General features: G+C 41.5%; 2 protein-coding genes across 2 annotated transcripts in view; one reads left to right on the top strand and one right to left on the bottom strand.

The window, feature by feature from the left end:
* Window positions 1-10784, top strand: part of LOC126547667 (chitotriosidase-1-like) — a 56169-nt gene extending 45385 nt beyond the window's left edge. Inside the window, exon 8 of the mRNA XM_050195610.3 lies at window positions 5922-10784. Within this exon, the coding sequence (XP_050051567.1) occupies window positions 5922-6071 (150 nt within the window). The 3' untranslated portion in view covers window positions 6072-10784. The remainder of the gene's footprint in view (window positions 1-5921) is intronic.
* LOC126547671 (uncharacterized) overlaps window positions 10380-17095 on the bottom strand; it is a 130001-nt gene continuing 123285 nt past the window's right edge. Inside the window, exons 40-41 of the mRNA XM_055063182.1 lie at window positions 15263-15349; window positions 10380-11305 (exon numbers count right to left, since the gene is read on the bottom strand). Coding sequence (XP_054919157.1) covers window positions 11042-11305; window positions 15263-15349 — 351 coding nt within the window. The 3' untranslated portion in view covers window positions 10380-11041. The remainder of the gene's footprint in view (window positions 11306-15262; window positions 15350-17095) is intronic.

Raw genomic sequence — 17095 nt, 5'->3', positions numbered from 1 at the left:
GTTTTCTCGGCGTGTGATTTCCCTCTGCTTCTTTTTCATAATCCAGTGAAATAATTCATAACACAAGCATGACCATCTGCCATGCCTTCTTTTAATGTGCGTCTTACCGCTTCCTTTCCGTTCCAGTGAACTTGCCAGTATCTAGCATCAGCAAGTTCATAGACGAAACTTTCATGACATTAGCCGGGCAGCGGGCGCGGGCGAGCGTCTCAGTGCGCGTTTTCTGCTACTCACCGAACATCGCAGTCCCGGCGCCGTAGCAGAAATGTTCCTCGCGTCTGTGCTTGCTGCGTACCTGAGTTGTAGCCGATGGCTGTCTGCTGGTTCTAAGTTTCGCGAGCCAAGCTTCACGCAGCTCCTTGTCCTGCGGCTACATGTGAATAAGGCTGACACCGGGCTCTGTTGCGTGTGTCCGGCACTGCGGCACCGAGCAGTAGCCTACTATGTTGCACGCCTCCAAGGGCAGCCACTACCTATTATAGTACTTTCAAATGTTGTCAAGCAGACACCCAAGGCGGTAAAGCCTCACCACTTAATCAGAACCGCAGCGCAGGTGGCACTTTAAACTTTCGTTTTGAGCTCGCTTCGGCGCTTCCGAAGCAGCCAACGCAGCCGCTGTGTCCACATGATCCCTCATGCCACGTCACGCCGACGGTGGCGCCAGCTTTTCCAGTGGTGGAGCTCGCCCCCAATAGCCTCTGCGAGTGCTTCAATGGACACTGATATGCGGAAACCGAAAACGGGCTGCAAGTGCTCAAAGAAGTCGCAGTTTCGCTTGAAAGGCAAAGCATCGATTGCGATAGCAAATTAGTAGACAGCTATACAAAGTAAGCATAGTAGTTTTATTGGCTGTATAAACTTGTAAACATAGGCATACTAACTAAATTAACAAGCATGGTGTGATGCCCGCACAAGCAAACATGAACACACCTCACTTGATGACCGCAGAAACTTGCCGTCAGAACGCTGCAGTTAGGAAACGCAGCAGCAGCAGTGAGCAAATTGACCCTCATGCTGTGGCTCGCATCAGCGCAAACTAAGTCGCGAAAACACAGCACAGCATGGACTGTGCACCCATCGCAAATGGCTTTCAAGATACAGCGGCCTGGCTGTGCCCGTGCGGCTGTTTGGGCCCCTTGGAGTATAATGTGCCCCCACTCCCTACTCTCCCCCCGAAGCCTTGTGCGTGACGGGAGGCGGCGCGCTTCCTGCCAGCTTTCCTCCGTTGTGTGTGCAAGATTGAGCTGCGATCGCCAGCTCACCTTTGCACACTTTCACTTGTACATACAGCATGCGGCACATGGCGATGATTTTATCACTCTTGGAGTTTATGCGGAACCTCGCGGCGATGCTGACGGTAGAAATGTGCCTGTAGTGTCCATATATTTACTATCGCATAAAACAAGCTGTTCTTATCCAACATTCGACCCAAGCGCTTGATGGAAATCACAAGCTTCATTTATTGTGATTCACGACTACGGCTGTTCCAAAAAAGTGTTTAATATTCAATCTAGGCAGCGATAACAAGCTGTATTTAGTGGGTCTCTAATAGGTTGTTGGCTTTCTATTCAACTTCAAATTACGTTTTGTGTGAGAGTTGCTTTCTGCTTTATCTCTAATACTGCCACATGCTTTATAGGATGTTATGTTTCCCAGATCATGCATTCTTCTTTCTTTGTCCTCCAGGAAATGTATGAACAGGGCTCTGCTGTGTTCCTGCATCTTGCACCTGTATAATGAAAGAGCATGACTGCCACACATAAAACTTCCAGAAACAATTGATTGTGCCCAAAATTGCTTTGATAGTATTCTTTTTTACAGAAGAAAAGTGTTATAAAGGTGGTTATGTAACAACCTGGCTCCCTTTCCTGTACAATACATATACAAATAATTAAGAAATGGGCTGCTGCGGGGCAGGATAGGGAGTGCAAAATATGCAAGTAAAATTTTTTTTTTATAAAGCCAGGGTGATAAATTAGGGGTGTGCAATTTACACAAGGGTGCAAATTATGTGAGTAAAAATGGTACAGTCGAACCCACTTATAGCACTGCTGGTTTTAACGATACTTGGATGTAATGAGGCACAGCTGCTGCACCTTCAACTTTTGTGTGTGTCCTGTAGTTAAATAGACCGCTTACTACAATGTCCCATGCCACATTGTTGGCTATAACAGTGAAATCTGGCTACTTGGTGTCTGAGCCATTATGCCCTGCACCCTGCATGATATGCCTTTGTTGCCCCTCTTCGATCTCCCTTCCACCCAGCACCACCCAGAACAGCTCAAGGCCACAGTACTGCCACCGTGACGTCACGAGACGGCGGTGTATGGGCGCTGGAGATTTAGCACCGTGCTGAAAGAACTAACATGCTTTTACGGTCATAGTAACTATGCTTCAGGAAGCATATTCACACTGTTTGCATTTCTTGATGTAAACAAACTTGTGCCATAGACTTTGTCTAAAATATACGCAAAGGACAATGGAAGGGTGTGGACGACATTACCATTCCTCTCACGAGGGGAAATATTGCACAGATATTTATGCACATGCGACGCAAACTTTTTGTTGCTTATGTTTTTCAGTACCAACAGTTGTGCATTTCTTCAACGTTTCTAGCTTTCTTTTTTTAGATTTAGCAACAGCATCCACAGTGTTTTTATTCATTTGGGAAGAAAAGCTTTCTAGCAGTACATTCGTACTGCACCTCAGCACATTCGTCCTGCACCACAGCACTTGTTTCAGAACCACTTCACTTGTATGCTTGTCATCAGAGAAGTCAAAATCAGATGGCTGCTTGTTAGCAGCCCTAAAGTAAGGTCCATCACTACCTGAAGCTGGTTAGGCAGATTTAGAAAGTACTCATTCTTTGATAGATTTTCAATCACAGCGTAGTTATGAGCTACAGCATCGATGGCAAAGATTGTTGGGTGTAGCAGCCCACCTTGGCCTAGCATTCTGATGGGACCATAGTGCCTTTCAACAATGGAGACGTGTATCTTTTTGTTCGCTGTCAGTTCCCCGCATTTTTCGCATTTGAGCTTCTTCAATGCAGCATACACAGTGTATCCCGCCACATAGACCAAGACTGGTAGGATGTATTTGATCTTTGAGAGTGCCTCCTGAGTCACCACTATGTTGCAGTGAGTAGTTTCCTTGCTTGTTTCCATTTCAAGGTCCTGCCATCCTTCATCAATGCTACAACTGCTACCTGCTGTGGCGGCCATTGGTAGCGTGCTCTGCAGCCGCCAATTTATTTTCACATTCATGTACCGGTCTCATTAACATGCGATACTGGGCATCAGCCAAGTGCTTATATTTGCCAAAGCGATTTTCTAATGCGTTGAGTTGAATTTTCCCCGCCAGAATGTAAGACAACTTGAGCTCCTCAAAGCAGTATCTGGTGCATTCAATCAAGCCCTGTGTTGTTTGGTGAAGGGCAGCATAGGTCCCTTTCGTTAGCTTCCTGCTGTCGTAGCTCATCGTTCTTCCCTTCCACAGTTGTAGCCAATCAAGGAGCTTGTAGGGGAAATTGATCTTTGCATTGTCCAATGAAAACATTGGTTCTTGGTACTGGTCTCTCAGGCGGTCCCCTTTGTGAGGAGTTTTCATGTTCACAACCTTCCGCTATTTCACAATAACCTCAATAAACATTGCTGTTTCTTCTACAGGGGACAGATTGTGCTTCATGCCAATGACTCTAAGTCCAGGGAGGACAGTGTCATTGTATATTTGCAAAGCAAGCTTCACATTCTGTTTTTCTATGTTTGAGGAAAAAAGTAATTTTTTTATGATAAAGTGTAAGCTTGCCTGAGAAGTTGTCCAAGTTCAATAATATACACATCTCTGTTGGTTTGAAAAGATGCTCTGTGAACAATATAATATTAAAAAGTGTGCAAGCCAACCCTGATTAAAAAGAATTTGACATTACTCACCCTGGAGTACTAAAAGGAGGGAAATCGTCTTATGGTATATAGAGTATCCACTTTTTGCACAGATGATTACCCTGAGGAAACATGAACACACATACCTTGCATCCTGGGTCATGATTTCCTCGACAGTTGGGAACACAACAATTGTTAGGCTTGGTGACATTAATGTTGCACCATTATTGAAATTCGTGCACTTTTCAAATCGTGTTGCGAGACGGGCACTGGCAAGATTTTGGAAAGCATGAGAAATAGCAGACAACTTAATCCAGGAGTGACTTGATTCAACTATGCGGAAAGTGACTGCAATCACGTTGCACTGTGCACAGCATTCAAGAAAAGCTACTGTGCGAAGTGTTTGACAAGTTTCGACAATAGAGCCACGATTGCGATGGCGTGCAAACACATTTCTCACACATGCCACCACACCTATGGAGAAGCATGACAGCCAGGAGAGATGCATTCTTTCGATCGCCTCCAGTTGATGATGTATAGTCGCAGACTTCAGGCAGTGCTGCGTCCTTAACTTGTTCTAGGTGGTGTTGTTCTAGCTTTCCGACGTTGGTAAGAGTGTGAAAAGGAGACGGGATAGGGGAGTGCAAGGCCGGCAATGCAATGCAATGTATGCCTTGCTGGGTGTGCAGCACAAAGGCGAGTGTAACCAAGAGGCTTGCATTCTTTTTTTTGCTTTCTTTAAGGCAATGTGATGAAGGCATGCTACGTTGGCTGCGTGGCTCAAAGATGAGTGTGATAAAGTGGCTCTCGCTTTTTCTTTCTGAGGATTTTGCATTCTTTTTTCTTTCGGTGCACACACCCAGTAGCCAGATTTAATTGTTATAACAGACACTATGACATGGGAGCATTGTAATAAGTGGTTTATTTTACCATAGAACACATACAAAAGTTAACAGTGCATTGGCTGCTCGTTGTTATATCCGATATATTGTTTAAATTGGTATCGTTACATATGGGCTTGACTGTAATTTTAAATCGGAACAAGAATTGATCTCTCTTGACAGCTACTCAAATATTGCCCACATTTAAGGATATAAGTACATTAATCTTATAATTAATGTCCAGAAAACCTTCATACATCTTGCATCAAGTACAAAGAAGGCTCTGGTTAAGCAGCAGATCAAGTCGATGGCACAAGAGACTGTTCAATACACTTGTATTTTGCTGCTATGGCTTGGTCTGAGTGAACTTCTCTCCTGGTTGCCTGAGCCAAGTACACTAGGCTGACTGGCATGTTAGTGGTTGGCAATACCACTTGATCACCAGTTGGGTTCATCATGACGTCTTTTATGGCACACCTTATTGCACCGCAATGGGGACCCATTTTGAACTGGTTGCATTCAATAATGACATTATTTGTTGCTGGGCTATGTGGTAATTTAGACTTCATAGAGTGATTTATGGCCCAACAGCTACTTAAAAGGCAAAACAGCAAGACGAAAAATTGCATTGTTAATCCTTTAAGTTAATGAGCTTAGGCCAGTATTGCCACCTTTGTTGAGAAAAAAAAGCAGCACAGACATAGATGAACATGCTCTCTCTCTTTTTTTTTTTTTTTTTTTACTACTGTATGCAACCCTTAGAAGAAAGTTTAAAAGCTCAGAAAAGGATCAGCTGCTCATTCTCGTAACTTTTTGATAACATGATGGCAAAAATATTTTTTAATGAATCCTCTTGGAAGAATACTATGCTGTGTATAAACAGCCCAATGGAGCACTTGTGATGCAGCTTATAATGTGCTGATTTAAGGAGTACTAGCAAAGGGGGTGCCAGCAAAAGGGTCCAAGTGGCAGCTGGTGCCGTGAAAGAAAAAAACGCTGTGCCAGTGGAAACTGACCAAATGGCAACCCCAGCTGATGTGCTTTCATCAAACACCAACATGTTTACTTTTGCCTTATTAGTAATATTTCCTACAAGTTTTACAGAATGGGAATCTCTGCATTCATATTTATATATGCTACTACTTTCTTTTTTGTGCAGGCCAAATGGATTCTTTCAGAGGGCTATGGAGGAATAATGACATTTAGTCTCAACTGTGATGACTGCACCGGAGCTGCTTCTCCAGAAGGTGTTCGATTTCCTCTCCACAAGAAGATAAAAGAGGTTGTGGAGCAAGGGTTAACTGCCTGAGGGTTAACCACATATTATGCATGGGCTGTACCCTGTGTATTGTTGGCTGAAAAATGCACATGGTATATTACAAGCTTTGTTTTGCAGAAACGAATTTAAAGGCATTTGTGCATCTGCTGTTTCTAGCTCTTTCATTTTTATGGCTAGCCTCATCTGCAATGCTGATCAACTAACGGAAAATTGTAGTGTGGCGCATGGTTGACTCCAGGCTTGTCTCAATGTACGCTCACTTCTCATTCAGCTTACTGCCCTGGACTAATGCTCCAATGTTTTAATTGATAGTGCTGCCTATGGACAACACGCAAAGACAGAAACGAGCCCAGAATTTCTGTATGTTATGAGGACTCCGAGTTTATTTGGTACATCGTGCATTGTAACACTAGGCATTAAGGGGCTAATAATTCTAAGTGACTTTTGATTGTGGTCCGTGCTCGCATTTGGGATTGAGTTCATTTTAGCTGTGGCAGTCAGGAGAACTTGGAGTGCAAACAGAACCCTAAAGCTTAATGTTTTTGCATGAAGTTACATGACATATGGTTGAGAGAGAGTAAGGCAACGTGGCACTGTCATACATGCTGCAGGCATTTGTCATCTGCTTTAACATTGGGTGGTCTAAAAGGTATCCGTGTACTTGAGTACAGTACATTTCACGTGGTTCTGCGGATTTGTCCTACAGAGAAGTTTAACCACTGTTTAACCACAACCAGAAAATGTTTTTCTTGTTTAGAGGTAGCCTCTTTTCACAAAGGCCATTTACCAAAACTGGGTGACCTTCACTGTATTGCGGTCCCATAATACCTATCTAGAATTTGCTTGTACCTATTTTACTAGCGGGTACTTGGCAGCACAGACTGCATCCAAACAGCTGCAGTGGATGATCATCAACAAAAATACCTGTGGTTGGATGAGGAGTACTCAACATCTCCATGTCCACCACCTATGGCGCTTAAGGAACAATAGGTCGAGCCTCCTTTTAATACGCTTACCTCTGGGAGGTAGAGTACCAAACCAAACATCACTTTTTTTTTCTCTTTCTTTTTTAAAGTGACTATCTGTGAAGTGTCTGCCCTATGTTTGGTAGCAAACTGCTAAATAGCTGAAAGGTTGCACTTCATCTATTATCACTTGTCATTTATGCAACCATTTATTATTGTGGAGAAGCAAGTGGCACACTGTACTTGTTTCCATACACAATCAATCAACGAACCAACCAAATAATCAATAATTTAATAAATAAATAAATAGCAATTTGGCAGAGACACTTAATACTGCTTACATGTTAAAATGCGAGAGCATTATACCATTTGTAGACCTTGGAACCTAATGAACGCACTTATTTTGTACACTCATGACATGGTGCCACCTCTCCCAACTGGCTGCGCCTTCACGTGCCCAATGATGCACACTAGGCCAAACATGAAGTTAGCGAGATGGCTAATTGCTGTAATATACAATATGAAAGAAAGGTGGCCTGATATACAGGTAGGTCCATTGTTAATGAGAATGCATATTATCAGATCATTAATGAATTTCTGTCTGTGTGAAGTCTGGAAATGAACAGCTTTGTGGAAGATGCATGAAGAAGGTGGCACTGGATCTTCTTTATCCACTGGCATAGTGCACTGACAACGCTTCTGCAAGCATCAGCAGCTGTAGCACCAGCAATATGTTAGTCAGCTGCCTGCCTATTCTAATGGACCTACCTGTACACCCTGTAAACTGGTGCAGACTGTTTTTGTTCATGGGGATTTGAGGATTAAGCTGGCATGGGGCAGTGGTTTTTACCTCTCAATTCATTAGTGAGAAAGCAAAAAAAGAAAAGCAGTCGGAATTGTAAAATGCTTATATCAAATTCTTAACCCTTTACAGACGAGACGTATAAATACCTGAGAAGTATTTTCTATCTAAATGTACAAAACATATCGAGAATAAGCGTAATCAATGAAGAGAAAAAGTATTTAATAGAACTTCTTTCAGCTATAGAGGAGAAACACTAGGCAGAAAACTGGAAATGGGCTTCACCCCAAGCCACCTATGGCTTCGTTTGAAATTTGTGCAGACCTCTCTCATTATATGTGAACCGTAGATGTATATTTCATTTGCTTTATATCAAGTGTACAATACCACTGCAGCCAGAGATCTTGCATTGGTCTGTCTCCTCTGACCGTGCTTTCAAAAGTGAGTGATCTTTCAAACTATTACTTCATCGTGCTGTGTTCCGGTCTTGAGCCCTTCAAATGACACTTGCTGCCTGTCATTCAGTGTTGGCCAAAGATATTTAGCCAGAAACTTTGTACTCTATGCCAAAACTCTGCAAGAAAAATTTTTTTCTCATGTGTTGTCTGTAGGCAATACTCTTGCGACCTGCCGTGGTTGCTCAGGGGCTCTGGTGTTGGGCTGCTCACAAAGTCGCGGGATCGAATTCCAGCCACGGCGGCCGCATTTCGATGGGGGCGAAATGCGAAAACACCCGTGTACTTAGATTTAGATGCATCTTAAAGAACCCCAGGTGGTCGAAATTTCTGGAGTCCTCCACTGCGGCGTGCCTCATTATCAGAAAGTGGTTTTGGCACGTAAAACCCCATAATTAAAAAAATATATTCTTTTGTAAAAGGTTAGTGTGCTGTGCTTGTTTTTTCAGCAGTACGGGACCATTTTTGCATTTGCTTGCATGAGATGTATCATATGTTTGAGATGTTACTCATGGTCCACTTTCTTGCGTCATGGGTAACAGCAGCTATTGCCTAATCATCTATTAGTGGGCCTGAAATTTTTATTAGCTGTTTCGTACTTACTGTGATGCTGGAATTATTATTTATCTATTAATTTAGTTATGTTACCCTCAAAGCATGAATAAGGCATTACAGGGGAAGTGGAACAAACATCACAAGTAGCAAATCAACATGTTAACAGCAGATTACAGTATTTCTGTGAACATGCCAGTTTTTTTTACGATGTACAAAGAGAAGAAAAACAAAACCAAACAACACTCGTGGCATGAAAGCACACATTTTAGTAGGACTGCATTATGCTGCTAAAATGACCTGTTAGGCTTGATCTGAACAGGTCCTTGGGAATGATAACCACCGACTCTGGAAAGCAATTTCACACATTATTTGTTTGTGACAAAAAGAGAGTGACATAATGCATTTGGGCTGTAGAAAATAAACTTGATCTTATGGCGATGGTCTTTGTGCCTCGATGTGTATGATAGGCTAGACAGAAGCAAATCACGTAGCACATCATGAAAAAAAAATTTCGTGAAGTAGGCACAAGCGTTGTATTTGGTGTTGCGATGACAAGTTTGATAGGAGCAAAGTGGACTTCATGTCACTAACGCTTGCAGTGAAGAAATAGTTGTTAAGAATAAATCGAGCAGCAGGGTTCTGTGTGGATCCAACTGTGGAAGTTCAAATATGAAACCCCAGATAGAAGTTGCATATTCAAGTTTTGGGCAAACAAGTAGCTTGTAAAATTGTAGTTTAAGAAAGGAAGTGACGTTGGAAAATTTGTGTCTCAAGGGGTTAGCCAAGGGGTTATCTAGAAATATTAGTTTGATAATTATGCCACAACAGGCTAGCAGAGGGTGTTGCCCACTCCTCTGGAACACGCGGTAGCCCTCCTGGAACGACTGCTTTTCACAACTGCTGACAGGTGGCAACACAAGTTTATGCTAGCGCTGCCTTCGTACCAGAGAGCATCCCCATAGACAAAGCAACTTGGCGTTTTCTTCTTTTCGTAAAAACCAGGCAGGTAACAGTGTCAAATGTTGTATTGAACGATTTGGTCTATAAAATGTGCTTTCCACAAAATTTCAGTTTGAACAGAGCAGTGGTAATCACAAAACCCTTTTTCTACAATTTAAAAAAAAAAGAAATGCACATCCCTGTATGGTTTTGATTTCTAAAACTGCTGAACATAATGTGTTCAGCAGCTGTATTGCATCATAAAGTCTAAGCACTGATTTGAAATGTACATAAGTACCTGCTATTATATGCATCTATGTCTAATGGTTCTTAGAGCAGCAGGAAATGCAAGATGAAGTGCCACTTTTGGATTTCTAAGGCCATATTATTATACCTGTCAACAGCTTTGCACCTTAATATGCAACCAAATTTGGGGTCGTAGTGAGTACTTGGCTCGCGGGGTCAGAAACCACTCCATCAGAAAAATCTTAGCAGTAGAACCATGAGTGGTGTTTGCTCTGGAATATTTTATTATGCCGAGTGATTAACAAGAGTATTTCTGATACTGTGAACTTAATAATACTGAAATTATAATCTTCAGTCATATCACATAAAGCATTCATTGCACAGGGACTTTGAAATGTTTTATTAACAAATATGCAGAATATAGCACAAGAATCAACAACAAAAAGGAATTTGCTTGAAGAACAAAAGTGGTGAATGATGTCTTGCATTCTTCTACTGTAAACAGCAAATTGGCAGTGTTGACAGTCAGACGCACACAGAGAAGAAGAAAATGCCAGCAACCCACTAATGCCATTGCTTGATTGCTGGCACATTTTCAGCATCTAGACTGATGGCCCGCTTTGTCTTGATCTCCTGCAGGCTTAATATTTACATACATATTGGCTTTCTTGCACTTTTCGTCACTCCTTTACGTAACCAGTGGTGCAGCAAAGTTACGGTGTGACTAGCTTCAACTTCCTTCCATGAAAAAGGCTTTTGCTACAACACATAGTACGCAACATATCTGACTGTTGGCTTTAATGCATGCACACTCGCTGGCAGTTTTTAAGAGTACTATAAATGCAAGAACAAAGGAACATAAGCAACACAAGGCCTTTATGTGTAAGTTAACATGAAACTAACAAGTTCAACAAAACAATTTTGCTGTGTTCTTTAAAAAACAGCCACCCTCAGAATAAGTTTTTTTTTTTTTTGCTGCAGAAAAAGTCAGGCTGGTGAACAAGACAGTTGAACACAGGAAAAATAAAACTATTTTGCTCAAGGGACAATAACCTGCCGCCTGCAAACTTTGCAGCGAGAAACTCGTGTTCTCAGATCGCCCGCCTTGAGCGTCTGTGGGTCTGGTGGTCTGAACATATCATGGCGTTCGATTGTCGCCAACCAGTAGCTGAAGGCTGTAGTGTAGTAGTTGCACCGGCCGTGACCATGACATTCAATAAATGGATTAGGTCGGAACTCTTCAAGACAGGAACCTGGTGAGACCAAGGGCTGGCCACTGCCCTCTGCTCCCGAGTCAGTGTTCTGGAATGGAGAGAAAGAGAGAGAGAAATAAAATAGACCAAACTTTATATAGCAGCTTATTTCACTGTTTAATATGTAATATATTTATTTAGAGCCCCTTTATTTTCATGTTAGTTCGATTTCAGGGGGGTTGGGGGCAAGAGCAGGGTAGTAAATATCTTGTATAATTGGATAGAAATAAACTGCTTTGCCTTTTTTTTCCCTAGAAGCTGTTTCAATACAAAACGAGTTTCATGTCACAGAATATAAATATTCTTTATTCATTATCTGGAGTGCTAAAATACAGTCCAGATAATGAACAATGAAAAATATTTGTATACTGTGCAGTGCGATTTGTTTTGTTTTCGCAAATGAGCTTCCTCCATTGAAATGTTTTTAAAGTCTAATTGTTGCCCAAGTTTGTGAGCACTCGGAAATGGGGCTCAAAGCCGAGATATTTCTGTAGTGAATCTAGGATAGTGACAATTTCTGTACCTTAAAGGGCCCTGAAACACTTTTTATAGAAGTTGAGAAATGCATTTGAAGTTGAACTAGATTATTTCAGAAGTACTTTGCAGCAAAATTTTCTTCAGTGTGTTCAGCAGAAGTGAACTTATTGGCAATCAAAGATCACCTTTCATGAAAATTACGGTGCTCCTGCTCCTTCAATGCCTTTCACTGCGAATGCTATGGCGGAGCAAGGCGTGCGCACAATGCTCCGCCTACTGAATGTCACCGTGACACACAGTTCAAAGTAAATTTTGGACATTCGCATAAATGCCACTACTTCCAATTTTGGTACTTAAGACGTGCCATATGCGGTTGTGCTCGGCGAGCTGCTGTGCGTTCAGCGAGCATGCTCGTCGCGGCACCATCTTATCTGCGCTACGTAGCAGACCTCAGCTACATACAACCTAATGCGTATGCACAGAGTTTGCTTTGTGCACTACAGGGCTGGAGTGCGGGCTCGCGCTCACGTGTTCTAGTCTGGCCATGCCACGTGGTGTGGACCAGCTTTGTCTTCTATCAGTTTGACCGATGGATAGCAGCTACATCCAATTTGTGCATTTTGAAGCGCTGTCGATAGTTGAACACGAAGCGATGCGTGCGAAGGCATCTAGCCAAGGGTGGCCAGGAGTGAGCACGTGCTGGCAAGCGTACGTGCAGTTTGGCCTTAAGTTTCAGGTGGTTCGAGGCTAGTTGAGTGTTCAAAACTAATTAAAATTAGTGAGACCACTACGACACTGATAAGCAGGGTGGCGAAAGTTTAATGCCTATGCGGGCGGCCACAGCCAAGCATGAGCAGACGATATTCGGGTTCTTCCGGAAGTACGTAATTCTTATCAAAATTTGAAAGAATTTCGCTTACTTCAGCTTGCTTAGTAAACTGTGTCAATATGCACAATACTATAGGAACAAGTGGACTGATCCAAAGACTCTTCATGATTGATGTCAGCTGTAAGCCAAAAGCAACTGTCTATGGGAATCTTGTATATGATGACATATGCAAATCGCCGGCAGCTTCGAAGCGGGTGAGGAGAAGACCTCATTTGAAAAGAGAAAGTTTGAGAAATATGTAGTGTTGTGCTCCACTTGTGAGCTTCACATGTTGAGCACGACTATAAAATTTGGCTGAGATGTTCAAAGCAGCATATGCCATCTTTGGACTGCGTTTTTTCACCAAGCCCGACGGGTGTTTCAGGACCCCTTTGATACTTCGTATGCCATTTTATGGCCACACCTGAAGCCTCTGTTCAGGCAAGACATTTAAAGGCAACCCTCACCAATGTCATGGCATGCTTAAATAGTCTAGACAAAAAAGAACATTTGCTTGATAATCGTTATTCACTCATTTTAGAGTCGTTTCCTGCTGATGAACAGTGGAAAGTTGGCAGCAGAAGTGCACTATTGTGAATTGTTCAACCGCACCTTTTAGAGCAGGTGGAGCATATCCTGGACCAAGGCTGTTATTGTGAGATTAGAATGTTTTTGTTGCTCAGCCCTGTTAGTTGTGAAGCCTAACCTGTTATTTATAAAAGTGGCTGAGGTTATAAAAAAATTGAGGAATGTTGGGTTTTTACCTAAAATGAACAGTGCTAAATTTATCTTGTCAGTTTTGTATTGATGAAATATTTGTAAAAGTATTTAGAGGGAGCACCTGATCTTGTGTTTAGCACCTGTGGTATTGTTAATTTTGCAATTTTATAAGTTCGAGACAAAAAAAAAACACTAAAAATGAAATGACCATATTATATCTGTGCCTGTTGCGCTAGTGGATAAAAACTGCTTTTGTATTGTGCCAACCACGGTACAGTAGCCACTGTTGTACACCTTCAGTTGCATTTAGTCAGATCAGGGGCACTGCTCTCTCTAAAAATAATGTAAAGCGTTTTGTCACAACTCTGTAAAAAAAAAGTGTGTATATATATATATATATATATATAAATAAATATATATATATATATATATATATATATATATATATATATATATATATATATAATTGTGGAAAAAAAAATTAAATTATGGGGTTTAACGTGCCAAAACCACTTTCTAATTATGAGGCACGCCGTAGTGGAGGACTCCGGAAATTTCGACCACCTGGGGATCTTTAACGTGCACCTAAATCTAAGTACAGGGGTGTTTTCGCATTTCGCCCCCATCGAAATGCGGCCGCCGTGTATAATTGTGGAATGTCTTCAGAACTTAACTTATTGCTCTTATTTTTAGTTTATAACATATTTATCGAATTTTTTCTGCAGTAATTAGGATGCTCACTTAGTGTTCTTGATACACTGCATAACTCACACCAAACATATTGCTCCCTCTACAAAGCTTTGCCAAGCTTTAACTTTGTGCCTTCATCTACATTAACCCATACAGCTTTATACACAAAAAAATAAATAAAAAAAATACTTGTGGGAACTCTGCTGCTAGTGTCTGTGAGAGCTGCAAACACAGTGGTTCAGCCAGCATGGGAATGATGTTTAAGTACGTGGATTTTCCTAAACTTCATCCTTCTGGCTTCAAACGGGTATGTGAATATGAACATTGATCATTTGCAACAAAATAGTGTGCTTGTTTCAGAACATTTTGCAATGATTATGCATGTGAACAGTCTTACTGGCTTCTGCATTTAGAAACATAGGATTGCTGCAAGATTTAGGGCAATAAAGGCACATAAAATGTAGTAACTAAAGCCACAAATAAGTCCTAAACCACAAACATGAAGGTTACATAAATCCATGTGTGAACCATCGCTCCCATCTTAGATGAATGATCGGAGTGTTGGATTTCCCTCTTGCAATAACACTATGCATTAACCTCCTCTGTGCTATGGTATTACTATTGAATTCTGACCAAATATGGCCAGATTCTTGACTGCAGAATTCTTTACAAAAACCAATGTAGACAATATTTTAAGTGTTTACATATGCAACATTTCAATCAGTTATTGCAGAAAGTCAAGTTTAACAGCATTATACAAGAGGATGAAATATATTGCCAACAATAAAATGAACACTGCAAAAAAATACTCGTGTCAGATAACCTTTTGGCATTTTTACTACAAACAGACGAATCCAGCTTGTTCATTGCTTGGGAGGGGTTAAGGAATCTGTTGCACTCTTCAAGTTTGCTTAGTACACACTGTTACTGTATATTTGTCAGCAATATTAGAAACACGAAAGGGGCTCAGTTTATTTTGTGTCGTGTATAGTTGAGGAACATTGTTTTTGTTCATTGTGCTGAGTTGTTGATTGCCATGTAACAGCAGGAGAAAGCAAACAGTAATGTTCTATTCCACTTCATTGGCTTCAGGGTACCTAGGGCCAGAACACAACACAGCACTCCCCCCTTGAATAGTTTTGATGCGACCCACCTTAAAACGAGTACAAGTTCTTCATTATGAGTAACGCCACCTCAACCTCCACCTCTCCTTTCACTGCTGCCTGCTAGCAAAGCCAATGTCCTACTTACCATGAAGAAGCTGTAGCCAGACCAAACACCGTCCCAGCCTTCAGGGCACTCTGGTACTTCCAGAGTCTGGCTGTGTATGGCTATGACCTGTTTGTGAGAAAATAGTAAAACACAGGTAAATTAATAAGTTTTAATATGGGTATTTTGTACACTTTTGTCATTGTGCTGGTGGTGTGATGTGTAAGTAAATGGGACCAAGTCATAGAAAGCAGTTCGCTTCTTAATCCACATAATAGTGAATTATTTACATGACACGCAACCAAATGGGACCACGTCATAGAATGCAATTTGTTGCTTACATACTTATCATCAAATGATTGCCTTTCTCCATGCAAACTTGGTGTGTGTGTGTGTGTGTGCTCATAATATTGCATCGACAGCGTAAAATATTCACAAACCCGAATAACCTGTTATGTCCCTCAAAGTACTTTATGAAGCCAAACTTCAGATGTATATTGAACCAGTCATGCAGATTTTGTAGCTTTACAATTCATGCCACATGAGCTGTTATTGTCACTGCTGCAAAGTACCAAACTGTATACCTGTAACCAGTGCTGTGATGATGTTGGCACTTAAAGAATGTGTCATTCGTTCACTTTTGCCATAGAACAATGCGGGCACTCGCCCGATTGACTGATGCTGACTGATTGTGTGCACCTGCCTCGGATTGCAACATTTTGTTTCCGACTTTAATGTTTTTACTCTTGTTGTTGTTGCTGTTACAATGCCTTTGTTATATTGCAAATCTTGCTTTTAACCATTCTTGTTGATACCTTTGTTTTTAGCTGGTTATGACTGACGTTACCCGTCTTGTGCAATTCTGTTCATTCCTTTCACTTTGACATATATACATGTGTACTGCCATAACTTTCCAGTCTTAATGCAAATAAACATGTTTTATGCACTTAATTACATAAGTTTTGCCACATTTTCCAAATTATTGCTAGTTGTGAAATCTGCTTCTGCATTCTTTTTTGGTAGGGGGAAGGGCAGTGGCGTAGCAACAGAGGGGGCCGTGGGGCCGTGGGCCCCGGGTGCAAGGGGCCAGTCGGGGTGGGGGGGGTGGGGTGTCATATACGTCTGAAGACACCCCTCTTTCCACCGGCTACACCCGGGGGGGAGTGACAGAAGACCTATGGGCCCCGGGTACCAGACGACCTAGCTACGCCACTGGGGAAGGGGGGTTATTAATGTTTCTGGCGTTAAGTAGTGTTTCTCTTGAGCATAAGGGCTGCTGTTTCAATGCTACCAGCAGTATTTAATTTTTGTATGCTTTGTTTCACTGAAACATGAAAAAAAAAAAAAAAAAACAGCTGAAACTTGGGAAGCTGTGCTGTATCAGAAATATCGAGCCAGTTTTATGGCTTCTCAGAAGAGTGAAACCATTTTTGTACTCTTGCTTTGAGTGGGCATAACTTTAACTGGTCTTTTAAGTCTTACTTAAACTTGTCATGGCTAAATGCAGTACTTTAGCTATTGACTCGACAGTGTACACTGGTGCTCTTGATAGTTCTATTTTTCAGACTTTTTAGTGATATGCATTTTTTTTACAAATGGGTGAAGTACCAAAGTAATAGAATTATTTTAAGTTGTTACAAGTCAGCACTATTGACGTTACACAGAGTTTGGAATCTGTTTTTACCACAAGCAGCCCAACTTACTTTATTATTGTAACACATTAAAAAAAATCTTTTACTATTTGCTTCATAATGTAAGAATCTCATGGAGAGGTATCATTTTGCAGTCTATTTTTTATACTGGCAACTCACTGGGCATTAGCACTGTCTCATTCCTGATATGGTTGACAAACATGTACAACCTGCTGTCGTTTTT

This window comes from Dermacentor andersoni, chromosome 1 (assembly GCF_023375885.2).
Source record: "Dermacentor andersoni chromosome 1, qqDerAnde1_hic_scaffold, whole genome shotgun sequence".
In the NCBI taxonomy this organism is placed as follows: Eukaryota; Metazoa; Arthropoda; class Arachnida; order Ixodida; family Ixodidae; genus Dermacentor; species Dermacentor andersoni.
The sequence above is the reverse complement of the archived record's forward strand: the minus strand, read 5'-3'. Positions and strand labels throughout refer to the sequence as shown.